At 35.7% G+C, this 26101-nt stretch overlaps 3 protein-coding genes and 1 pseudogene across 4 annotated transcripts; 2 read left to right on the top strand and 2 right to left on the bottom strand.

Moving 5' to 3' along the window:
* Positions 1 to 828: 828 nt before the first annotated feature.
* LOC120198313 (PTI1-like tyrosine-protein kinase 3) lies at positions 829 to 9598 on the top strand. 2 transcript variants are annotated; one of them, XM_039199659.1, is made up of 8 exons: positions 829 to 887; positions 1721 to 1889; positions 2428 to 2681; positions 2819 to 2945; positions 8063 to 8336; positions 8704 to 8836; positions 8987 to 9073; positions 9219 to 9598. In XM_039199659.1, exons 2-8 carry the CDS (start codon positions 1796 to 1798, stop codon positions 9342 to 9344), a joined length of 1095 nt encoding a protein of 364 aa, XP_039055590.1. In that variant the 5' UTR covers positions 829 to 887; positions 1721 to 1795; the 3' UTR covers positions 9345 to 9598. The 2 variants fall into 2 exon arrangements, with proteins under 2 accessions (XP_039055590.1, XP_039055583.1); XM_039199652.1 differs by lacking the exon at positions 829 to 887 and adding an exon at positions 1075 to 1215 and having other exon boundaries at positions 9219 to 9597.
* A 1244-nt stretch (positions 9599 to 10842) lies between these two features.
* Positions 10843 to 14458, top strand: LOC120198258 (eukaryotic translation initiation factor 3 subunit H-like). The gene is made up of 11 exons (XM_039199608.1): positions 10843 to 11023; positions 11117 to 11233; positions 11333 to 11436; positions 11748 to 11814; positions 12049 to 12182; positions 12265 to 12313; positions 12658 to 12729; positions 12818 to 12919; positions 13014 to 13081; positions 13562 to 13714; positions 14212 to 14458. The coding sequence occupies exons 1-11, from the start codon at positions 10931 to 10933 to the stop codon at positions 14267 to 14269; spliced, it is 1017 nt and encodes a 338-aa protein (XP_039055539.1). The 5' UTR covers positions 10843 to 10930; the 3' UTR covers positions 14270 to 14458.
* A 677-nt stretch (positions 14459 to 15135) lies between these two features.
* LOC120198235 (probably inactive leucine-rich repeat receptor-like protein kinase At3g28040) lies at positions 15136 to 18412 on the bottom strand. The gene is made up of 2 exons (XM_039199593.1): positions 16877 to 18412; positions 15136 to 16787 (listed from the first exon to the last, which is right to left on the bottom strand). The coding sequence occupies exons 1-2, from the start codon at positions 18361 to 18363 to the stop codon at positions 15311 to 15313; spliced, it is 2964 nt and encodes a 987-aa protein (XP_039055524.1). The 5' UTR covers positions 18364 to 18412; the 3' UTR covers positions 15136 to 15310.
* Positions 18413 to 21868: 3456 nt separating this feature from the next.
* On the bottom strand, positions 21869 to 25052 carry LOC120198299 (annotated as a pseudogene).
* Positions 25053 to 26101: the final 1049 nt, after the last annotated feature.

Raw genomic sequence — 26101 nt, 5'->3', positions numbered from 1 at the left:
ATGTTAAATTCTTCTTTTTAAAAATTATAAGTCTTCATTTAAATTGACAGTCGTTGTTTAAATCACATGTGTCGTTGTTTAAATCACATGTGTCGTCATTATCCAACGTTCTTCTGATTATCATCATCACTAAACTCAATACTCATTATACTTAGGAGTTTCGTTATCCTCTCACCATCGTCAAATAAATCATAAAAGTAAAAGAAAAACAAGAGAAAAGGAAAAATTATATATCTCTATCTTGACGAGTTTTTAATGAACGAAACAATTGTCGATCAATGCTAACGACAAAGAAGTTCAATTTAGTTTGTGTCGCATTATAAAAATTAAACTTTTAAATTCAATTGTGATTTGAGAATATTAAAATATTTTATAATAAATTTGAATCGAAAAAGATAAAAGACAAAAATAGTAGTTCAATCATTTTTTTACCAAAAATTCACCGAACAACAATAAAAAAAATATTTTTTAAAGAAAACTTTAACATATCACGTCTTTACTGATAGTAGTTAATCACAATAAATGTAACAAAAGTGAATTAAAAATGTAGCGACTATCATGTAAATTTTAAATTTCAATGACTAAAATGTAAGAACCTTAAAAGTTTAGAAACTACCAGTGTAGTTACCCTAATACATATATATATATATATAGCGAGAGGAATATTTCCTTTTTTATATTTTATTTTATTTTATCTTTTGTCCCCTCGTTGACTCTTAGTCAAATTTACATTGTTTTCCCTTTTTGTTTTCAAATTCAAACGGAAAAACCCTTAAAAAATCATTAAATTCTTCCAAATTCTGTAAAGAAAAACTAATAAACGAACAAATTCTAGAAGAGAAACGGAACAGATTTTCCTACAATAAACGAGGGAGAGAAAAAGCCAGGTATTGTTATTATTAATACAATCGGATTTGTTTTTCAAACTATATCTATTTTAATCATTTTTGATTCAGTTTCTAATCTGTAATGCTGTTTTGTTTCCATTGTTTTCTTCAACTATTATTAATTATCCATTGCTTTCCTCATTGTATTTCAAATTTAAAGTTTAAGGCTTTCGTTTATCTTTTGAGTCTTTGATTTGTTTTGTGAATTCTCATCGACCCTTTTTGGACTTCGGCCTTGATTTTTCTGGGTTTACGTTTGATTTTTTATTTATTTTCTTTGTCTTTAATTTCTCTGATGGAAGATGGTTATCGACGACAAGGCTTGGTGGTAAGGCTTAAAGGGTTGATCTCCTTCAGTTTTTTATGAATTCGAACGTTAAAGATGTTAATTTCATTGAAATACATATCATAACGTTTGATTAATCATTTATAAATAATTCAATTGTATAGTAGCTTTTACTTTTGTGGTAAATTGTATGAACGTTGCCTTTTGATCAGTAGTTGCTCTGGCTTCTGTGTACGTGGAATTATTGATTTTTCATTTATTACATTATATCATGAGGATAAGGAAATGCAATTCATATATATATATACATGTTCTACTTTTAAGTATGCTGTTTACTGATATTGGAAGATTCACATCTAACAATGTCGGATCCGTGCTGAATGTCTCTTACTTGTGTCATCAATTTTTACCTTGTTCCTAGTCCTGGCTTTAGGCAGATTTGATTTCAACCTTGCTCTTCACATATGTTTGGTTCAATTATCATTGATTAATTTTATTTTACTCTTTATTCATTGGATCTTTAATGAGTTTGTAAAAATTTATGCAGGCACAGGCACCTCCTCCTGGCTACTTTGTTCGACTAGAAAATTCTGACGATTTGTATTTGAGGAAAAGATCAAGGATGCGTCAATGGCTTTGCTGTTCGTGTTTGGTCGAGGAGAGTTACCAACCACATGAAAATGAGCACTTGAAGAGCCCTGATGACGATACAGATGGTATGCTTTGATGCTAACTTGATTCGGTAGTTATGACTTGCTGTTATGAGTCTTTTCGTGGAGTTAAATGTGTGGTTATGTTTGTGAAATTGTATGCCTGAGTAAATTCAACTTTGTTGAACACCTTATTCGAAATTAACTAAAACCACTGAATGGAAATGTGACTTGGGCAAGGCATGAGAGCAAAATAACTTCGGAGATATTTCAATTATTATTCAAATTTGGAAAATAGTAGACCTTTGTGTCTGTTGGGGTAAGGAGGGATTTGCGTTTTACTTGCAAAGATAAGAAAACTATTTTGAGTTGTCTTCCTAGTTTTAGTGTACCCAAAAGGAAAAGACATTGGCTTGAATTTTTAGACGTATGAAATATGTTGTGTGATATTCTAATATCATTATTTAAAATTTGAATGTCTCTGACAAAAGGTTCTTTACTAAAAATAATGTTATTAGTGTTCATATATTCAATATATCTACATATATATTTTATGTTTGCGTTCTTTCAATAATTTGTCACTGCTGATATTACGTGCTTTCAGTGAATCAAAAGAACTCAAAGGCGGCAGCTCCTGCCAAGAACGAAGTGCAAAAATCAGTACCACCTATTGAAGTGCCTGCATTGTCATTGGAAGAATTGAAAGAGAAGACTGAGAATTTCGGATCGAAGGCTTTGGTTGGTGAGGGTTCATACGGAAGAGTTTATTATGCAAACTTGGACAATGGAAAAGCTGTGGCTGTGAAAAAGCTCGATGTTTCTTCCGAGGCCGAGTCTGATGTTGAGTTTCTGACCCAGGTGTGTTGGCAATTCGGCAGAATGGTCTTTCCCGATTAATGTTTTAGTTCTTATTGATAATGCAAATTTATGCTGTTCAATTGTCTTGTGCTTCCCCCTTTTTATTAGAAATTCAACTTTATGAATTTTTTTGTTAGGTTTCAAGGGTTTCAACATTGAAGCATGACAATTTCGTTCAGTTGCAAGGTTACTGTGTTGAAGGAAACCACCGTGTGCTTGCATACGAGTTTGCGACAATGGGATCACTGCATGATGTATTGCATGGTTTGTGAAGTCATCATTTTATGTATTGGTCCTGACAGATTTTTCAGACATGATCTTGTAAAGACGGAAAAACTTGTTTCGAATAAATCGTGTTTATTTCTGCTGAATATGGCTGACTTAAATAGAGTCTACAATGTAACAACTTTACATAAAAAGATGCATAAAATTAGCAACAAAATAAAAATGATTCTATCTAATTAAAAATGATCCTATCTAATAACTAATAGAATAAAAAATTGATTCTATCTAATTAAAAATGATCCTATCTAATAACTAATAGAATAAAAACTGATTCTATCTAATTAAAACTGATCCTATCTAATATTTAATTTAGATATTCTCGACACCCCCCCTCAAGCTGAAGAATAGATATCGATCATTCCCAGCTTGGACAGAAATCATTCGAACATCGTAGTAAACAGTCCCTTGGTGAGAACATCGGCGAGCTGCTCTGATGATGGAACAAACGGTATGCAGATATCGTCATTTTCCAGCCTCTCCTTGATGAAATGTCGATCTATTTCGACATGTTTGGTCCTGTCATGTTGTACAGGATTCTGAGCAATACTGATTGCCGATTTGTTGTCGCAATACAACTTCATCGGTTTATCTCCTTCAACCTTCAGCTCCTCCAAGATCCTCCTAAGCCATAACAACTCACATACTCCTTGCGCCATGGCTCTGAACTCGGCCTCCGCACTGCTTTTAGAGACAACTGGTTGCTTCTTGCTCCTCCAAGTAACTAAGTTGCCCCAGACAAAGGAGCAATAACCGGTAGTAGATCTTCTGTCTGTAGAACTTCCGCCCCAATCAGCATCATTGAAGATCTCCACTCTTCAACTTCTATTCTTCGAAAACATGATTCCTTTACCAGGACTCCCTTTCAAGTAATGAAGAATCCGGTAAACAGCCTTGGAGTGTTTTTCTGAGGGACAATGCATAAACTGACTAACCAAGCTCACAGCAAATGCAATATCTGGTCTCGTATGAGCTAAATAAATCAATTTCCCCACCAGCTTCTGATACCGATTCTTGTCCACAGGCTTAGCACCATCTTCTTTTTCGAGTTTTTGATTCGGATCAATAGGAGTCGCCACTGGTTTACATCCGAGTAATCCAGTCTCTTTCAAGATATCGAGGACATATTTCCTTTGCGAGATAATTATACCTTTTGAAGATCTAGCCACCTCCATTCCAAGGAAATATTTGAGTTGTCCTAGATCCTTGACTTCAAACTGGTTGGATAAGAAGTTCTTCAACGACTCCAACTCTACTGTGTCATCTCCTGTCATAACAATGTCATCTACATACACAATTAAAATAGCAATTTTATCATGATTGTGTTTGTAGAACATAGTATGATCAGACTGGGCCTGAGTGTAACCATGTTGTTTCACAGCTCTCGTGAATCTCTCGAACCAGGCTCTCGGAGATTGTTTCAATCCATAAATGGATTTCTTTAGCTTGCAGACCCTGCCATCCTTCTTCAATTCATCAAAGCCTGGAGGAACTTCCATAAACACCTCTTCCTCTAGCTCACCGTTTAGGAACGCATTCTTCACATCAAACTGTCTGAGAGTCCAATCCAGATTGGCGGCTAGTGAGAGTAGGACACGTACGGTGTTTAGTTTGGCCACAGGTGCGAAGGTCTCTTCGTAGTCAAAGCCGTATGTCTGAGTGAAGCCTCGTGCTACGAGTCTTGCCTTGTATCTCTCGACCGAGCCATCTGCATGGTATTTGATGGTGAACACCCACTTGCTGCCTACAGATCGTTTCCCCTCAGGTAAAGGAGTTAGATCCCACGTGTCATTCTTCTTCAGGGCCTTTAACTCCTCAAAAACTGCCTCTCTCCATCTCGGAACTTCTAGAGCTTCATGTATCGACTTAGGTAGTGCATCATCCATAATCCTGGTGGAAAAAGCTTTGAAATCTGGAGAGAGTTTATTATAAGATAAGAAATTGGATATTGGATGTTTTGTGGTACATGATCTAACACCTTTGCGCAAGGCTATGGGTTCAAAGAATTCTGTAGAAGGCTCTAAATTTGGAGAAGAAATAGGAGAAAGAGAAGTTGTACCTTGGACCATAGTCGAGTCCGATGGTTGGCATACCTTGGGGGCCGGTGGAATATTACTTGGTCGAGTCATCCGTCTAGAATAAACACGAAGTTCAGTAGGTGGTTCCAAGTTGGTTTCTACCTGAGTCTCACGAGGTTGTGAATTTATAGGTTGTGAAATCCTAGGATTAGTTACGGAAATATGAATTGGTTCCACTGAGCTATTTACAACCGATTTTGGCAAGGATGTTTGTTCCCAAAAACTCATTTCAGAGTCATTCTCCCCCGGAAGAGAGTTTTTGTCAAAAAAAGGTTGTTTTTCAAAAAACGTGACATCCATACTCACATAATACTTCCCAGATTTAGGATCAAAGCATTTATACCCTTTTTGTGTTGGTGAAAAACCTAGAAATATGCATTTATGTGCTCGGGGATCGAGTTTTCCTCTATTTTGGCTGTGTATATGAACAAAAGCAATGCAACCAAAAATTTTAGGTGTTAAATCAGTGAAAGATCTATTTTCAGGAAACATATTCTTTAGAGCTTGCAAAGGAGTAATATAGTTAAGAACTCTTGTAGGCATTCGATTTATCAAATAAGACGCTGTTAAGAGTGCTTCATTCCAAAAACGATTAGGAACATTCATAGCAAACAGTAAAGCCCTAGTTACCTCTAATAAATGCCTATTTTTTCTTTCAGTAACTCCATTTTGTTGGGGAGTATCAACGCAAGAACTGTGATGAATAATTCCTTTTTGTTTCAAAAAATCACTTAAGATTGCATTAAAATATTCTCGACCATTATCGGTTCTAAGAACTTGAATATTTGCTTGAAACTGAGTATTGATCAGTGAGTGAAAATTTTTGAAAACACTTGCTGCCTCGGATTTTTCTTTTAGTAAATAAATCCACGTGACTCTAGTGTGATCATCAATGAATGTGATGAACCATCTAGATCCTGAGGCTGTTTTTACTCGTGAAGGGCCCCAAATATCATTATGCACAAGAGAAAAATATTTTGATGGCATATACTTTAAAGATGGATAAACAGATCTATGATGTTTTGCCAATTCGCAAGCTTCACACTGAAAAGAAAAACCGTCCTTTTTTTGAAAAGATTTGGAAACAAATATTTCAAGTAATTAAAACTAGGATGGCCTAACCTATAATGCCACAACATTATTTCATTCTCACAAGACAAGGTAGTAAAGCATCTCGGTTTCTTAACTTGTTTATCTGAAGGATTGTCCGTGACCAAGTGATAGAGTCCATCAACCTCCTTAGCATTGCCAATCATCTTCCCCGAACAAGGGTCCTGAAATTCAAATCCAGCAAATGTTATTGTAGCAATGCATTTGCAATCATGAATAATACGATTAACAGAGATGAGATTGCAAGAGAGCTTTGGGACATGTAGGACATTTAGTAATGTGAGAGATGGAGAAATAATGATAGAGCATTTTCCAGCTATAGAGGTTAGGGAGCCATCATCAATTTTCACTTTCAGATTACCAGATAAAGGAAAATAAGATGAGAATATGGAGGAATTACCGGTCATGTGATCTGTTGCCCCTGAATCTATGATCCAAGGGTTTGATTTAGAACCGGCTATGAAAGCTGTAGGATATGTACCTTTCTGGGCTAATGATGAAGAGGCAATATAAGATGATGGGTTAGGAGTGTTGGATATGGAATGAGAACTCATTAGTTGATACAATTGCTCTAGCTGTTCTTTGCTGAAGGCAGACAGTTCTGAGGCAGGTTTCGGCTCTTCAGAAGCATCTTCAGATGAGGCATGGAATCCCTTTGCATTACGAGAATTTCGATTGGCTGAAAAATTCTCGGCTGGCTTCCCGTGTAGCTTCCAACACTTGGCTTTAGTGTGTCCCGACTTGTTGCAGTGCTCGCAGATTGGCCGATCTCTGTCGTTCCGACGATCGTTGCGACGTGGTGGCTGACCCGAGAACAAGGCAGAAGACTCGGTGGGATTTGGTGAGTGGCCTCCAAGCATGACTGTCCGCCGGCTCTCCTCTCGTCTGACTTCGGAGAAGACTTCTCTTGTGCTTGGTAGTGGTTCACGACTAAGAATGCGCCCTCTGACTTCATCCAATTCCTTGTTAAGGCCGACAAGGAATTCGAAGACGCGTTCTTTTTCCACCATCTTCTGGAATAGAGCCCTGTCCTTAGCACAACTCCATTCGTAGTCGCTGAACATGTCAACCTCTTGCCACAAGGTCTTGAGTTCAGTGTAGTATTGAGTGACAGTTTTTTCTCCTTGTTTTAGCCTCCATAACCGAGTTTTTAGTTCAAACCATTGTCCTGCGTTCCCGAGATCATAATAGGTCTCGTTCACAGCATTCCAAATGTCATGAGCAGTAGGTAGGAAGAGATAAGTTCTCCCTACACTCGGATCCATGGAATTTATGAGCCAAGACATAATCATCGAGTTTTCTGCCTCCCATCTTTCAGATTCTTCATCTTCTTCGACAGGTTTCGTAGTGGTATCTGAGAGATAGCCGAATTTTCCACGGCCACGAATAAACAGTTTCACAGATTGTGACCACTGTAAGAAATTATTTCCATTCAACTTGTGAGAAGTGATGGATATGTTTTGGAAGGATTCAGTGTTTAGGGTGATTGAAGGTGAGTGAGTAGAACTCATAGAGTCGATACCAGAGGTATCATCGTAGGGTTTGGCCATTTTGGCTCTGACACCATAAAGACGGAAAAATTTGTTCCGAATAAATCGTGTTTATTTCTGCTGAATATGGCCGACTTAAATAGAGTCTACAATGTAACAACTTTACATAAAAAGATGCATAAAATTAGCAACAAAATAAAAATGATTCTATCTAATTAAAAATGATCCTATCTAATAACTAATAGAATAAAAAAATGATTCTATCTAATTAAAAATGATCATATCTAATAACTAATAGAATAAAAACTGATTTTATCTAATTAAAACTGATCCTATCTAATATTTAATTTAGATATTCTCGACATCTTGTTATACAAAATAGACACTATTAGTTTGACATCTTTCTTTCTGGTGATTCTAGGTAGGAAGGGGGTTCAGGGAGCACAACCAGGTCCTGTGCTTGACTGGATGCAACGGGTTACAATTGCGGTTGATGCCGCAAGGGGCTTGGAGTACTTGCATGAGAAGGTTCAACCCTATGTTATACACCGAGATATCAGATCTAGCAATATCCTTCTCTTTGATGATTTCAAAGCGAAGATTGCAGATTTTAACCTCTCAAACAAGTCTCCCGACATGGCTGCTCGTCTACATTCCACTCGAGTTCTGGGAACCTTTGGTTATCATGCTCCAGAGTATGCTTTCTAAGCTCTTTCATGTTATGTTTATCTTTCTTGATGGCCCAACAAGTCATTAGCTTTGTGCATAAGGTTGGTTACGATTAATTGCATTCTCGGATAACATCTAGGAAATAATGTGTAAATAATTTTTGATTTAACTATTTTCCCAAATGATGGCACTCTTTATGTTCCCTATATTCTTTTCCGCCATCTAAGGTTCAACGGGCTATATGCGGAGTCCACTGTCTGTGTTTCTAGAACTACAGACATGAATTTGAGGAGTTGTCTAGTTTTCTTTTATGAATACACCACTATCCCTGCGATGCTGCGGAGTGCAGATATAATGTATGATGTAACAAATTACGGTTCCATTCTTTTCCAGGTATTCAATGACTGGTCAGTTGACGCAGAAAAGTGATGTGTACAGTTTCGGGGTTGTCCTCCTAGAGCTTTTGACCGGAAGGAAACCTGTCGACCATACAATGCCGCGTGGACAGCAAAGCCTCGTTACCTGGGTGAGTTATGCTTTCTCTTCTTCCTGTCAATCTTTTCCCTTTTCTTTATCCTTTTCTTTATCTAGTGTGATGGTGCATTTTCGTTTGTCGGTCTTTCCAATTCACTTTAAATGTGACTAGCTCTTCAACATTTATTTTTCCTCAATTTAGGTTACTCCAAGATTGATTGAAGATAAAGTTAAACAATGTGTAGATCCAAAACTGAAGGGAGAGTATCCTCCTAAAGGAATTGCTAAGGTACTTCTATCATCCCGTGTCTTCTTGACATTGCACAAGTTTAAATTTTTCCGGGTTTTGGGCGTTCAAACAACGGAAGACACGTAACAGCCACACCGGCCCGAACTAGCAATTAACAGTCTCAACTACGTTTTTGTTGATGCAGTTAGCAGCTGTGGCAGCATTGTGCGTGCAGTACGAAACTGAGTTCCGTCCAAACATGAGCATCGTCGTCAAGGCTCTCCAGCCACTGTTGAAGTCCACCGTTCCAGCACCAGAACCCGAGTCTTAAAATCAGATGAGCCCAGATTCCTCACCTTTCATGCCCAGTTTGGATTCATTCATCTGCAGATTCCATCAGTTCACAAATACTAATCATATTTCTTTCTTTCCAAACTTTTCAAGTATACCATGAACATGTAGGATTGAGTCCAACGTTACTGCGGCCGATATGATCTGCCTGTCACCGGTTTTCACGCGTCGGCTGCTGAACCTTTTTCGAGTTGTAGTCGTAAAAAGAATTGAACAAGGGATTTAGGTTGTGTGGTGAATATAATAAAAATGTCAAATGAGCTGTGCTAAAATAACGAGTTCTTATTTCTCCAAGTGTAGGTTTTGATTTTTCATATGTAAATCTTTAATATAAAAAATTGCTTTTATAAGTTCCTATCATATGGCAAACCATGTCTTGTCTTTTGTTTTTGGATGAATGCTAATCCGGTTATTAATTGAATTGAATAATTAATTTGGCTCGAATCATTTATGAAATTTAAGTTTCATACATGGTCGAGGTGAGGATAAAATCGATTCATAATGTTTCATTGATCTAATTTAAAATTAATAAATGATAATAAAATGAGATCAATATTTAATTATCGATATAAAATTTAAAATCTGAGGGTCGTGATCTAATTTTAAAATTAATAAATATTTAATGAGTATTTAATCTAAAAAAATAAAAATTTAATTTAATGGATAGGATTTGGTTACAATTTAAAAAATATTTAGTTATATACAATTAGGACCGTTGGATAGTTAAAATATACATTGAAAAAAAGAGTTAATCTCAATTGTCTATTTATACTCATCCAATCACATTAAAATTATGTACAATTAAAAAAGACCACACTATACCAACAACCAGTTGATCTAGTGGGATGAGATACTAGATTCCTTAAGTAATATCAGAGGTTCGAATACTGATATTTACAAATGAAATAAACTAAATTAAAAGAATTGACATCGCCTCTATAGTACCATGTGATATGGTTAGGGATGGCAACTCAAACCGAATCCGACGGGTTCCGACCCGACCCGACCCGATCGGGTCGGATTTTTTTAAAAAATTCGGGTTCGGGTCGGGTCGGGTCGGGTTTTTTTTAAATGTACTGTTCGGGTCGGGTCGGGTTTAGGGTGAAAAAAATCCGACCCGACCCGACTCGAAAAATATATATAATTTATCCTATATATTTAGGGATAATTACAATAATGTCCCTCCATATATAATTTTTTTCAATTAAGTCACTGTTTTCATTGAATAATTTTTTTTTATTATTATTTCGGGTCGGGTCGGGTCGGATCGGATTTCTAAGTCATATATTCGGGTCGGGTCGGGTGAAACCTTAATTTCGTCGGGTCAGGTCGGGTCACGGGTGAAAACCCCTTTTTTCTCGGGTCGGGTCGGGTGGCCCAAAAACCCGACCCGACCCGACCCATTGCCATCCCTAGATATGGTATAACCCAAACTCTAATAGCCCATTACTACTTTTTAAGTTCTCAGTTTTAAAGCAAAAGCTAGGGTTTCCGTGCAATTGTTGTCGTCGTTGTTTTCCCTTTCGCGTCGCTAACGGAGCTTTCTCAAAGACAACACATTCTATAATGGCGGCAAGTTCAACGGCAAGGTCTTTCCTTCAAGTTGCAGCTACGGAAGAGGTCGTTTCACCTCTCCGCGTTGTCCAGATCGAAGGGCTGGTATTCATCCGTTCCCTCTGATTTATTCTCTCTCTTTTGTTTTATTTTTCTGTTGATTGATATTTTTCTTATCAATGGATTTTGAATTCTTAGGTGATATTAAAAATAATCAAGCACTGCAAGGAGTTTTCACCGGCTCTGGTTACCGGCCAGCTTCTTGGATTAGATGTTGGCAGTGTTCTGGAAGTTACCAATTGTTTCCCTTTCCCGGTAATATCGTTAATCCCTTTTTAACCCTTTTCCCCTCTTTGAATTTTGTTATGTTATTGTTTTAAATTGGAATGTTTTATGTTTTAATTATTGGAATAGATCCGCGAGGAGGACGAGGAGATTGAAGCTGATGGAGCTAATTATCAGCTTGAGATGATGAGATGTTTAAGGGAGGTTAATGTTGATAACAACACTGTTGGATGGTAATGTCTCGTCTTTTTTTGTATATAGAAAGAATAGTTTCTTTTTGTAGTTTGACTACTAGATACACTGGTTTTTGGAGCCAATGCAGAGTTTTTTTTTGGTAGTTTATGGATGTTATCTTAGATACTTGAGGAATTAGGAATTGAAATCATAATTCTGATACTGTTAAAAACCAATGGTGAAACCTATCTTGCTGTATGCATAGTATTGTAATAGTTTTATTTATGAAGTGATTTGTATTTTGGTTAATGGTTAAATCATGTATTATGTACTTCTGTTTCACGTGGTGATCTTTGGTTGCATATTTCAGGTACCAGTCAACGATTTTGGGTTCATATCAGACGGTTGAGCTCATTGAGACCTTTATGAATTATCAGGTAGGGGGAACATTTTTAACATTATTTGGTGGCGGTTTTATTGTGAATCTTCTGAATTGTGTATAAATGCATTGCTACTGATGAACATGAGATCTCACAATTCTATGGATAGAAAAGAAAAATAGCACCGAATAGAGAAAGCTTTATGTCTGTTCGTTTGAGCTGAAAACTTTATGTGGTAGGGAGAACATTTTTATGTAGTTATTCAGTTAATTATCTGATTAAACGGTGCAGGAGAATATAAGGAGGTGTGTGTGCATTATCTACGATCCATCAAGGTCTAATCAAGGTGTCTTGGCTCTAAAGGCTTTAAAGCTATCTGATTCTTTTATGGAACTTTACCGGGCTAATAGCTTTACTGGAGAGAAGTATGATTTGCCTTTTTGTCTACACTTTTTCTATATGAATTTTGTGTTCTTTCATATTGATTCTCTTTTGCTGATTTTATAGGTTGAGGGAGAAAAACTTGTCATGGGTGGATATTTTTGAGGAAATTCCTGTAAGTTTCTATGGCTTTGACTGTTTACTAGTCTGATGGAGTAATATAATACATCATAGGGACTGCATTTTCCTTTATTATTGTCTCGTATGAAAAATTAAACAAATATTAGTCCAGTGGATACTCCATGTATTATGAATAACAATTATTCATCGTTGGTAGGATGTGATACAAAAATAAACCTATAACATACAGTGTGGAATGTTGATGATTTTGCCATGTTTGCCTCATACAATACAGTAAATACTTGATGTATCACCGATAAGCAAGTGTATTTTCATATAGACAATCATCAATCATGGTTTCCCCTTTCGTGTTAATTTTGTGGTGCTTTTGTAATGCAGATCAAAGTCTCAAATTCTGCTCTTATCAGTGCCTTTATGACTGAGCTGGAATCTGATACATCAGTGACACAGGTGAAATATAAAGTGATTTTCAGTATTATTGTAGCAGTGGACTTTTTATCTGTGAAATTCACCATCTAATTGTAATTTTCCATTTTAGTGTGATTATGATCGTCTGCAATTGTCAAGTAATCCTTATATGGAGAGGAATATGGAATTTTTGATTGAATGCATGGATGATTTGTCAATGGAACAGCAGAAGGTATGTATTCCCATTTCTCCGATATTACACTGCTATCATTGCCTGCTATTTTATGTTTAACATAAATTGCCATTCTATTTTTCTCCTTTTGCAGTTCCAATTTTACTACAGGAGCTTGTCACGTCAACAAGCCCAGCAACAGGCATGGCTTCAGAAAAGAAGGTAGTGTACTTGACCTCTATGCTTGATCTTTATGTTACTTGACTCCTCATTTTCCTTGAAATACCATCCAAGGATTTTCCAAGTGCATGGAAAACTTCAAAAAAAAAAAATTAATTAACATGTGTTGGAGATGTACCCGTATCCACACTTACACCTGAGTTTAAGTAACCTATTAATCTCCTTATAAATGATTTCCCTGGGAAGAGGAACAAAAGAACAGAAAAAGAGCGAGCAAAATTGTTTTTCAGTTATGATGATCTAGAAATTCTGGGGCAGACATGAAGTTTTCAATGTAGAATTGAAGGTTCCTCATCTTTCTTATGGTTTTCAAGGGTCAAAATTAAAAGTTAAAAGTTTGGAACTGCATTCTCTCTTTTACCTTTTGGATAAAATAGATTTTGTCGTGTAAAAAATCTTCATATTATACTTCTGTTTTCTTAGTTCACCTAGTTTTATCTATTTTCTCTTTTGTAACTGTAGGTCTGAGAACATGGCACGGAAAGCGGCTGGGGAGGAACCATTGCCTGAGGAGGACCCCACAAACCCCATCTTCAAGCCAATCCCCGAGCCATCACGATTGGAGAGCTTTCTCATAACAAACCAAATTGCTAATTACTGCAACCAAATCAACGGGTATGTTGTCTGTTATCGATCTTACCATTTTCTTTTTTCAGGATAGCATGACATAAGCAAATATCCTACAATTTGACATTTTGAAACCTATGGGGTTTAATGTCCCTTTTTAACTTGCCGATTCTTCCTTTTCGACATGAATCAATGCTTAGTGTAACATAATAAAAGAAACATGCATCTCTATGTTGATTTACCTTTACAAATCCTTCTATAACGGTGTTATTCATTTACTTATTTTGTCCTCGATGTTTAATCATGCATTTCCATTATGATTTGCTTCTTCAACGTCATAATCACGTCACAATTATATTACCAATGATGAACTGTTACCCGGATTCGAACCCAAATCCACTGGCTGCATGAACAAATTGATCTCCAGTCCGGGTTCTACTCTGCATTTATACACTAAAAGATTTCAGACCCAAAATGAAAATGTCAAGATATGCACTGTAATCTTAATATCTTCAGCAACTTACATTGTTAAAATCATTTTGCAGGGTTGCTGGGCAGAGCTTCAACAGATTGTATTTAATGAAGTCGTTGCACGATAACTGATCTGAAAAACTCGCAACGTTGTTGGCTGCAATTTTTGCAGGTATAGATGATGCATTGTCTAGGTAAAAGTTAAAAGTTTTGCAATGTTGAGTGGAATTATAAATTAGGGGTAGCTGTAATTTTTATTTGAAGATGAATGTGATTGACAAATTGTTCAATGCTCTGATAATATTTTACGTTTGATCCGAATTTCCGATGATCATCGTGCGAATCATGATATTTTTGCATTAATTATTTCCTCAATTTTCTTACACTAATTCTCATTAAAATTTAAGCATAACTATGTGAAGTTAACGTGAAATTAACATAATTAGTACTACCGTTAGTGAAATATAAATGTGATCGACTCTAATATGAAAATAAACGTAATGAATTTAGGATTAAGGCGAAAAACATCTAACTTGATAAAAATAATAGTGTAATTGACCTTTATATATTTAAGGATAATTACTATAATATTCGTATATATATATATATATATATATATATATATATATATATATATGAAATAAGATCTTGTTACACAATGTAATTTTTTTTTAATTTTACATAGATTTTGGATCGTTGGATGAGTGAAAATAGATGATTGAGATTAGAGGTAGGAAATGAGAGATATTTACAAAAAAAAAACAAGAAATTAATCTCAGCCATCTATTTTCATTCATTCATTCAACGGTCCTAAATATGCGTAAAACTAATGAGTTTTAAATTGTGTAAGTGGATCGTAACCTTATATATATAATATATAGATATATTTAATTAAATTCTTATTTTATCTAATAAAAGATAGAAATTTTAATATATATTGTTAAGTCGGGTCTGGTACAAATGTGAGTTTACCTTAAAAGCCAGACTGGGTTTCAAGTCGGATAGAATTTCACTAAATCTAGATTGATTCTAGTGATGGGTATAGAAATGCTATAGAATTTCACTAAATCTAGATTGAATCGAGTAATGGGTAAAGAAATGCTATATTCAGCTCAAGTTTGGATGGATAAAAGACCCTATCGGATTGGACTTATGACCTACGAATTAGGCTTGTCACGGTGTTTCCATTGTTTGTGGAACCGGGGTTTTGATAACTTGAAGTATTTGCACCACTTCCGCCATGGACGGTCTGCTTGAAGGTATCTGAGAAGTGCATACCAGAGCCAATTTAAGCACCGGGAACACTTCATCTTCTGTATAATCACCCATACTTGCATCAACACAATCTAACACGTTCCCTTGCTCGACCGATACACGGACATGATCGCTTAGTATCACGACATTATCCTCCCCGTACTTGACGGGCCTTCGTCCGGTCACGAGCTCCAAGATCAACGTCCCGAAACCGAATACATCACACTTCTCATTCACCCTCAAGCTCTGACATGCCAGCTCTGGTGCTACATATCCTAGTGCACCCTGAAACCTGTTGCTGATCACATGGTTTTCGAGCCTTGTTAAGAGTCTTGCTAATCCGAAATCCGAAATCTTTGGATTGTAGTCCTCGTCGAGGAGGATGTTACTCGGTTTTATGTCGTAATGAATTATCGGTGGCCTGAAGGAATGGTGCAAGTAAGACAGTCCCTTGGCTATTCCGGCGATTATTTTGAACCGGTTGGACCAAGAAAGTGGTGTGACTGAACCAGATCTTTCATGGAGTTTTGTTTGCAAGTTCCCGTTATTTTCATACTCTGTTATTAGAAGCTGAATTTGTGGTGTCCAATAGTATCCTTCCAGTGATATCAAATTCGGGTGCCTCGCCTTTCCGAGAACTCGAACTTCTTGATCGAAATCATCCGGATACTGGATCAAGTTCGATGTTGCAAGCTTTTTGATGGCCATAAATCTTCCTTGACGACTCAACGGGACCTTGTAAACAGTTCCGAATACTCCTTCACCTATCTCTGCAGCTTTGTTGAGGAGGATTTCAGGATTGCCAATGCCACTAGTTGATAGCTTTGAATTGAACAGAATGAGCTTTCCTGCAGGCGGACTTCCGGATTTAGTCGATCCCGAACACATGCTTTCTAGTGCAGTCTCCACAAACTCGAGTCTCCTTCGGACCGCGACATTTAAAAGGCTTACAATTATCACCATAGTTACAATAAGAACACCTGCTGAAATCGCAACAATTGCAGAAACACTAAGGGAGATATGATGATAGGATCTCATCGGAACCGCAGATTCGTTTCTTTGCCTATGGCCACCCATTTGACCGTTGTAAGCATCCGGATCGAGGACTAAAGGTTTCGGAACATTCAACTTACATGGTCCTTTCAACAATGGTGAACAGATTCCCAAATTTCCCTGCAAAGCACTTTGATCCAAGCTTGGAAATATGCCTCCCACGGGAAGCCTGCCTATAAGTTGATTATAAGAAACATTCACGGCAAGAAGATTTTCCAACAATCCGAGCTCTTTTGGTATTTCTCCACTTAGTTCGTTGAACTCGAGTTTGAGAATCTTAAGCTCGGTCAATTCCGAAACTGATTTCGGTATCGAACCGGTTAGATTGTTGTGAGACAACGTCCTACAAAACAAGATACAGTTTTGAATAACATTAGTCCAAGAAATTACAACTTAGCATATGACAAACAAAAACGTATTGATGAAACTTACAATGAGTACAATGATGAACAGTTTCCAATTTCATCCGGAATTGGTCCACTCAATGAATTTCCATCCAATTGAAGAATAACCAGACTCCCAGATTCACATATATCTTCCGGAATGTCACCGGACAAAGCATTTTCTCGAAGATCAAGCACGGTCAGGTTCGAAAATAACCCGAGCTCTGGTGGTATCCTTGATTGAAGCTTGTTCCATGATAAGTTCAAGTACCTCATGTTGGCAAAAAGCCCCATTTCTCCAGGGATCGTTCCTTCGAGGTCGTTTCTAGACAGATCCAAGTTTCGAAGAGCCTCAAAGAGACTATTCGAACCTATCGGAATCAAACCGTTGAACCGATTATCGGAAAGATCCATATTTTCCAATCCCAGATCAAATAAACCAGCTGGTATGCTACCAATGAGCTTATTATTTGACAATCTCAAATATTGTAGTGCTTTGAGATTACCAATTGATAATGGCAAGCGTCCAGTTAAATTGTTGCTTGACAAATCCAGATACTCCAAGCTGCTCAAGTTACCAATCCATGGAGGAAACTCACTGGTAAACATATTGTTCGATAAACTGAACAAAACCAATGAATTTAGCCTCTGGAGAGAATCTGGAAGAGGTCCATCGAAAAGATTGTGGCTTAAATCCAATGAATTTAGATGTGGACAAAGTCCAATATCTGCAGGCATTGGTCCTGAGAAGCCATTAGACTGTAAATGGAGCCTTTTCAAGTAATGCAGTGCTAAAACCCCATCTGGAACTGACCCAGAAAATGAATTATAAGAAAGATCCAAAGATCGAAGCCGATTCATCCACCAAATCCCAGAAACAAAATCTATGTTACCAGAGAAATGGTTGTTGGAAAGATTAAGGTTGTTCAAGTATGAACATCTGTACAGTGTGCTCGGCAGTTGGCCTTCGAATGAATTCTCAGCTAAAGAAAGAGATCTCAATGATGAACATGATTGAAACAACTCATCAGGGAGTGAACCCGAAAGAGAATTCCCAGAAAGATCGAGAAATCTAAGGGAATTCATATTAACAAAAGAGCTCGGAATCGATCCCGAGAGATTATTATAGCTAAGATTAAGCCTTTTGAGACGATTAAGAACATCAAATCCTCGACTAATTGTCCCACTGAAATTGTTATGTGACAGTGATAATACCTTCAAATACTCCAACTTTTGAATTCCTTTACCGATCTTTCCCGATAATCCCAAGCCATCAAGAGAAATCTCCGAAACTCGACCGTTGTTCGGGTAGCATTTGATGAATCTCCACGAACAAGGCGAGTTATCATCTTCGTTCCACGATTGAAGATAAGAGGAAGGGTCCTTGATATCTGATTTGAACACTGTCAAGCCAAGAACATCGTCGTTTAGTTTTATGGAAGAAGCTTCATCGTCTCCCATGCAGAAATCCATGAAAAGAAGCAAACAAATCAGAACATGAAGAGAACCCTTTGTTATTATCCCCATTGTTTTCATTTTTGTTCTTCGAAAACCACATGAAATCAAGCGGAAACAATGGAATCATGCATGGTTTTTTGCTAAAGAAAACGCTCTTTTTTTTTTTTTTGTCAGTGATGATATTACACTGCATGCTCACGAGAGAGTGTTTTTTCAGCTTTGTGACAAGGATTCTTTCAGTTTCGTCCTTTAGTTCTTGCTCATAAAAAGAACAAATTAGATTGGGGAATCGATAAAAAAACAGTGAATCAAGGTGAAAACGTGTTCTGATAATTTTTAATTCAGTTCATTCATGCAAACAATACAACTAGGAGTTTGAAGCTCGGTTTTACAGTTTGTTTATTGGTCAAATATGCTACCACTCCCTCTACTTTGACAAACTTTATGATTTAATCCTTGTACTAAAAACGTTGAAAACCAATATATGTATAAATATTATCCCATGCAGAAATACTTATCCATTGGACTTCATATATGTGACATTATTCCAGCTGTTTCATTTAAAAAAATAATATATTTTCACGACCCTTTAATTGATAAATTAAAATATAAGTTCAACACGAGTTCAAAATTTTCAAAAAATAAAATCGTTATTGAATATCCAAATACAAATGATAACATAGATATTTAGACACAGGACTAATATAAAATCATACGTACGTCTATTCCACCAACACCATATTTAATTTTTATTTCATCTTCATTATGCTACAATATGTTAAATATGTGTAATTTAAAAAAATTACAAATTTAATAATCGTTTTGATGATCTAATATACATCGTATATTCATCATATGTCGTAATAAATTTAAGATTCGAATCACAATTGAAGAAGTGTCACATGAAAGAAGAGAGAAAGGGAGTGCATGAACCGATGGGGCAAATTAGGGATGGACATAAGTCGGGTTGGGTCGGATTTTTGGTCTACACGACCCGACCTGAGAACAAGGAGTTCTCCACCCGAGACCCGACATGATCCGACCAAATCAAGTTTTCACCCGACCCGATATATAAATTTAAAACCCGACCTGACCCGAAATAATAAAAAAAAATATTTTTATTCAATAAAAACAATGACTTAATTGGGAAAAATATATAGAGGGTATTATTGTAATTATTCTTAAATATTTAAGGTAAAATCATATATTTTTTGGTCGGATCGGGTATTTTTTACCATAAACCCGAACCCGACCCGACTCAAACACCACATTAAAAAAATCCGACCTGACCCGACTAAAATCCAATTTTTTTTAAAAAAATCCGACCTGATCAGATCCGATCCATACCCATCCCTAAAGCAAATGCAAAAGCAAAGGAATGGTCCAAAAATGGCATTATTATCAACGCATTGTCGTTTGTTTGGAAGCTTAAAGATAAAATTCTCATCGCTCACTTCCCTTTTCCTTTTTGAATTGTAAATTATTTTTACATTATCAGCATATATTTTCACAATTATTAGGCATTATTTTATATTATTTATTGAATTATTAAAAGAATTATTGAATTCAGTTTTAAAAAAATATAATTTCAGATCCATCAAAAATAAAATTATTAATTATATTTATATTTAATCTTATGTGATAAATAAGATTTTTTAAATTGTAGAGAAATAAAATTTCCACCGAATCTCAATGTTCTGTTTTCTTATATTAAAATGATGGTCATGATCCTGGGGCCCAAAGCAACGTGGTCGGCGTTCACGAGATCAAACCATGTTTTGTATTTTTCTATTTTTTATTTAATTTGATTAAATTTTAAGTTAATTTAGAGTGATTGAAGTGAATATTTTTAGACCTTGTATTCAAATAATTATATCTACAAAATATATATGCGATCATTATCAATCGATTAAGAAAATGTTAAACAAATATTATATTGGGTTTAGGGTTTAGAATTTAGAGTTTAGAGTTTAGAATTTAGAGTTTAAGGTTCAAGGTTTAGAGTGAGGATTGGGATGGGCCCGAACTCGAGGGGTTCTGACCCTACCCGACTCGATCAGGTCGTTTTTTTCAAAAAAAGTCGGGTTCGGGTCGAGTTTCTTAAATATGATGTTTGGGTCGGTTGGAGTTTAGGGTGAAAAATACCGGATCCAAAAAAATTATATAATTTTACCTTATATATTTATAAATAATTATAATAATACCCCTCTATATATTATTTTTTCAATTAAGTCACTATTTTTATTGAATAAAAATAATATTTTTTTATTATTTCGGGTCGGGTCGGATTCATGTCGAGTGAAATATTGTTTTGGTCAGATCAAATCTCAGGTGGAGGATTCCTTATTTTCTGGTCGAGTCGGGTTGACCAAAAATCTGACCCAACCAAAATTATTCTCATCCCTAATTTAACGTCATCACTCTAAACTAATAAAAAAAAAGTATGCAATACTTAGATCACCTATAAATTGAAATAGCCTATAAATTGAAAACAATTATGTATGATAACTAAAAGCATTCAAACACACAATCTTTAAAATCAAAATAAAATATATACTTTTAAACAAATAAGTAACTTTATTTATTTTTATAATATCAAATAAATATAATTTATATACATAATATACAAATATCAAATAATATTATATCAATAATAATAATTTATAATTTTTTTAAAATGCAATTTTACCTATAAAATCACATAAAAGCAAAACTAAAATATAATATTACACATTTGCAGTTCCCAGTCACTGTCTTTTCCAGTTTTGTCTTTTAATTATTTTATTTTATTTTATATTTTAATTTGATTGGGTGTTTAAGAAGTGACATAAAGTAAATTAACATAAATAGAAGAACACATAAAATTGTCTTTTTTGGTTGAAAGATTCGAACATAAGCTTAAGAATTCACATGTTTTTTTTTTACTTGAAATCAACGCAAGTCACGGGGCAAACGATGCAACATAAGGCCTGTGAATCAATATCCAAAGATAAATAAACAATGGATAAAATATATTTTATAACACTTAATTATTAGTTTGATTATTGTCGATGAAAATGAATTTATTTTATTAGTTATTAACGATTTACTCTTTCTGATTTAAGTAAAGAATTATATTCGATAGAAACTCGATCCTAAGCCCAATTATTTTTTATGAGAAAAAGAAATGAACATTATAAGTGAGAGAGTGAAGAGAGATGTAGAGTCGTCTCGTTAGGTTTGTTTGATGGACTTTATATGAATTCATTGACTATTAGTGTAGTGTTAGGTCAAGGATCGTTATATTTATTAGTAAGTTGACAGATTATACGGATACGATTGCCGATTATTAAATCTAACTCCGTCAAGAATTACATCAATGATTGAGAAATATAGACTTTAAAGATCGATCCTAACAGAGGATGATTTCAGAGATGATATGTTAGGTCCGAGAAAATTCTAGAAACTCTGCTCAAACGGTGGAATCTTACGATATATTTAGTTCAATTATTAACCGAATAAACCCGAAAAAATAATGGTAAAAACCTATTATTCATTTCAAGAATAATATAGTACTGTCAACGGCAAACTCTTATTTAAAGAGTTACAATTATCAAGACATTTACAAGTAGGAATCTAAGTATCCGTAAGTATGTCTTTTGTTATTTTGCACTAAACTAGCATAAGTCCTATCCCATATTCCTATATACAGGGATTCGTCGTCTGGACTAAGCGATACACCCGAGATTTCACCGAAGAAGTCGATCTCTTGTCGTGTCGTGAAATGGGATTTCGTATTATACACGTGAACAAAAATCTGCTGGTTCTGCAACTACCATGAACTGGCCATCGGATGAAAACCAGATCGATCGTACCGCACCCAAGTTTCCTTTGAGGGTGGCGACTGGCAATGCGAGGTTTCTTATGTCCCATACACGGCAGGTCTGGTCATGGTTTCCCGTGGCGAATATGAGTCCATCTGGGTGCCATGCTGATGCAAAGGAGTAATCTCGATGGCCTACCACTGTGGCTATGGTCTGAGACAACGGAAAATAGAATTTGGTATCGCTAGCTGTAGTACTAGTACTACATATGATTCTTTCACATTCATAACGTTTAAAGCTCGGAACAAGCGAATGAGCGAACCTTTTCGTTTCTTATCGAAGTCAGAAATGGAATAAAATTGCAGATGAAAAGTGATTGATGGTTTCATACCTTTCCGTTTTGCGAATCCACAAGCAATCCATCCAAGTGATCAACAACAACAGTAATAAGCCTGCGATCGGGGCTGACCGACGTATGCTGCATCAGAATAAACATGTTTTAATTATTAGAAATCAAGCTGAATGCATGAATAAATACTATCATCTACGTGATTTTCGATTTTCTTTTCCGGTCTCGAAGCAACAATCTTTTTGCATTTGAAGTGCAGATCCCGTAAATCGAAATCACCATTGTCTCCATCAACTTTGGATGACCATAAAATGACTCCTAGCCATTGGCTCTCTTTAATATACGTATGATTACGATAGAGGGGTTAAGAATGGAACAACTAGAACGGCTTACATTTACGGGCCACGGGAGTCGAAAATGATTCAAAAGTTGAAATCTTTCGGTATCATATTCTCTCAAGCTACAGTCTTTATTGGATGCCATAAAATTAATGCCACCCCTGCAAAACAGGTTCAAAACTTCAATCCAATTTCATTCGATTTATAGTGATCAATCGAACCAGCCAAATTCACAATTGTCAAGCTACCTCAAGCTGTCATATATCTCGATGACATTCGTAATTGCATTATCGTCATACGTTGTCCGAGTACAGAAGATTACACCTTTTCTGTCCAAGTGCTGCAACAACAGGAATGTGGAATCAATAAGATATCGATAAAATAAATAAAAGAAATCGACTTATCTGGAAACATGGCTGCAAATTTAACTTACCTTAAAAATAAGCTCCCCATGGAAGCCTCCTGCAACCATAAAATTATCCTCGACTGCTAGCACGCTTATCTGAGTTTTCGTGAAACCTTCTGAACGTTTCTAGTTACAATGGAATAAAAGTTGGCCGATAAAAGTAAGCACAGAATAACTAAAACATTTGCTATCCTCAAAATTACTCGTGCTGTATAGCTATAATACCTCGGTAGGAGCTACATGCCCGGAAAAATTAAGGACCTCGGACAGATTGGATCATAAGGATGACCAATGCACAACTGAATAACTGGACATAACTTAAACGTCATGCTTCGAAGTAGCCCGAACCAAGTTCCCGAGCTGCAAAACCGTTCCGCAATAGGTTATTTAAGCTTAGATAACAGCTATATAGGTGCACATAAATGCTTCTTCAAACTTGAAACCAAAAATATATCATCAGGGTTCAATTACTGACTGGATCTTTAGAGTAGATGATAAAATGAAAATAATCCCAACGCAATACTAGATCCATCACAACGCTCGGGACGCATTCGGCCTGATGGAAAGTTGAAACATACTTTAAACCTATTAGCAGCATACTAACGTAGGATAAGTTCCGAAAATTAAGAATCGATACCAACAACTAAAGCGGTCAACATTAGCAAATTTAAACTTATCCCTCGATCAGAAAAGGTCAAATTTAGATATAATCATCATTTGGAGGGAACAATATTCAAAACCGACACATGCTAAGCTTTGAATCTCGAGGTAGTAGCTGTTGGCTACAGGAATCCTTTTAGGCTTTTGCCGAAATATGTACGGACAAACCAATGCATGCATGCATGTGATGCTATAACAATAATTCTTTATGATTCTCTCCGTCAACTGCATTACAATAATCGCTATACGTATTAAACCTTTAAAACAAATGCAGGACAAAGTGCACTTTCAATAAAACTCTTATAGTGTACAATGACAACGCGAATGTGCGGAGGAGAGACCTAGAAGTTTATGAAACAAACACGCACACATGGAGGTGAAGGTTCAAAAGTGTTAACATCGCTAATCGACCCCATACACGAAAAATGACTACTTAATAACTTAATCAATACCAAAGAAGAATCTAGCATAGCCTTTAAATAATTAACACATTGAAGTTGTATGATCATCTAAGAGGAAAAGTGAAAATCAAGAAAAAAATTTGTTTGATTCCAAATCCGAGATCTTCTAAAAGCAAATATCGATGATAATAACAAAAATTAAAACAGAACACTTTCCGACTTACGAACCTGAAAATGGAGGATTGTAGGCTTAACCGGTCTAGTGTTGTGGAAGAATTCATAGTAGTTCCCACCCTTTTCTATCTGCTTGCATTCCTGAAACAATGCCGATTACCAAAGAGCTTAACAAGATATTCTCTTTACAGAAAACTAGTTCATTTAGAGATGATAGGAGCCGAAACAAACCTTGTCGACAGCTTTACCCGAGGACGGGATATTCTCGTAATTCTTATACTGTTCAAGCCTTGTCGGTCTATACTTTTCCCTAGTTATGCTCAATCGTTCCCACGGAATCCCCTGTATGTCTTTCCCCTTGCGTGCTTGTGCGGAAGATGTATCGGGCAGCTGCTCAAAGTATATAGTTTGAAGTGATGAACATCATATTCCAGTTACACAACATATATATATATATATATAAAAACAAAAGGTAAAGCAAACCATGTCATATTCATCAGCATCCATGTCTCCACCAGCACTGCCATAGTTGTCTTCATCCATGTCATCGACAAAATCATCAGCCATGTAATGAAAACCCTCTGCTTGCTGGTATGACATGCTACATGCATTCAACTGCAAAATATCTAATTGTTACAAAAAAAATGTTATAGAATAAAAATTATTTTGAAATTCAGAGAAGATTGGAGTAAAAGGGTATTCCCAATTTTCATACTAAACAAAATGATATTCCTATAATTCACAGAAAAAGAAAACTTATATTCAAACAAACAACTTAAGGATAAAAAAACCAGAAATATGATGAAATAATAAAATTTGAATCTGAACAAAAGAAAAAGAACCCAAAATCCTTAAAACCACAAACAAAATAAAGGAATATCTCATTCGAATATCTATATTTTCATTTTTTTCCTACTACAAACAAAGCTTAAAAAGAAAATGAAAAATAGAGTTCAGTAGAAGGAAAGGAGAGAACGGAGTTGTTACATGAAATTGAGCGTGCATTTTGGATTTTTCTTCTTCCTTTTTTAATTTTCATTTATATTTCAGAAAGATGAAAGAAGAAACAGTGGTAGGGGTACTGTAGTAGAGATAATTATGAAAAGATTTTTAGTCGTTTCGACCTCGAGTTTTCTTTGTCGGCGTTTCATTTGATGATTTCCACGCGGAAAGTTCTACCGTGCGACAGGCTTAATATCCGTCAAGCTAGACGACATGTTGTGCATGCTTCTTTGTGCAGATATTATTAGAACTTTCATAGTTTTTTTTTTTCCTTCAGAAAAATGTTCATTTTATGATTTATGTTTGAAATTTAAATTCTCATTAAATAATAGTTTAAACGATCGAATTTAGGTTCACTCTTTATATAAATAAAATATACCTTGTCATACTTGTTTTTTTTATATATTTTTATTAAAATAATTGTGTAAATATTATTTTTATTACCAAATATGATAAAGAACTTCATGTAAACTGCATGAGCTTACACTCTTCATTGTTCTTGAATTATCCACGTCCAATACATGAATTCGACCTCCAAAAGCATGAAAAAAAGGACCATGAATGTGTCGATCCCATACTTACATTCGAGTCCGAGTAATATAATTTACATATAGAATTATTAAATAGCTTGAAGCTGCCAATCCTGCAAACTGATCCGAGGAACAATATATCCCGTTGTTTTA

The sequence above is a fragment of the Hibiscus syriacus genome, unplaced genomic scaffold, assembly GCF_006381635.1.
Source record: "Hibiscus syriacus cultivar Baekdansim isolate YM2019G1 unplaced genomic scaffold, ASM638163v2 tig00004779_pilon, whole genome shotgun sequence".
Lineage (NCBI taxonomy): Eukaryota > Viridiplantae > Streptophyta > Magnoliopsida > Malvales > Malvaceae > Hibiscus > Hibiscus syriacus.
Note: the sequence above shows the minus strand (reverse complement) of the source record. Positions and strands in the feature narration are given on the sequence as shown.

Bases quoted from the DNA above. Each gene is read 5' to 3' on its own strand.
- LOC120198313 (XM_039199652.1), top strand. From the start codon at position 1,183: ATGGAAGATGGTTATCGACGACAAGGCTTGGTG. The intron at 1,216-1,720 runs GTAAGGCTTAAA...AAATTTATGCAG, and splicing joins ATCGACGACAAGGCTTGGTG to GCACAGGCACCTCCTCCTGG. The intron at 2,946-8,062 runs GTTTGTGAAGTC...TGGTGATTCTAG, and splicing joins ACTGCATGATGTATTGCATG to GTAGGAAGGGGGTTCAGGGA.
- LOC120198258 (XM_039199608.1), top strand. From the start codon at position 10,931: ATGGCGGCAAGTTCAACGGCAAGGTCTTTCCTTCAAGTTGCAGCTACG. The intron at 11,234-11,332 runs GTAATATCGTTA...TTATTGGAATAG, and splicing joins CCAATTGTTTCCCTTTCCCG to ATCCGCGAGGAGGACGAGGA. The intron at 13,715-14,211 runs GTATGTTGTCTG...ATCATTTTGCAG, and splicing joins TACTGCAACCAAATCAACGG to GGTTGCTGGGCAGAGCTTCA.
- LOC120198235 (XM_039199593.1), bottom strand. From the start codon at position 18,363: ATGAAAACAATGGGGATAATAACAAAGGGTTCTCTTCATGTTCTGATT. The intron at 16,788-16,876 runs GTAAGTTTCATC...CTTGTTTTGTAG, and splicing joins TGTTCATCATTGTACTCATT to GACGTTGTCTCACAACAATC.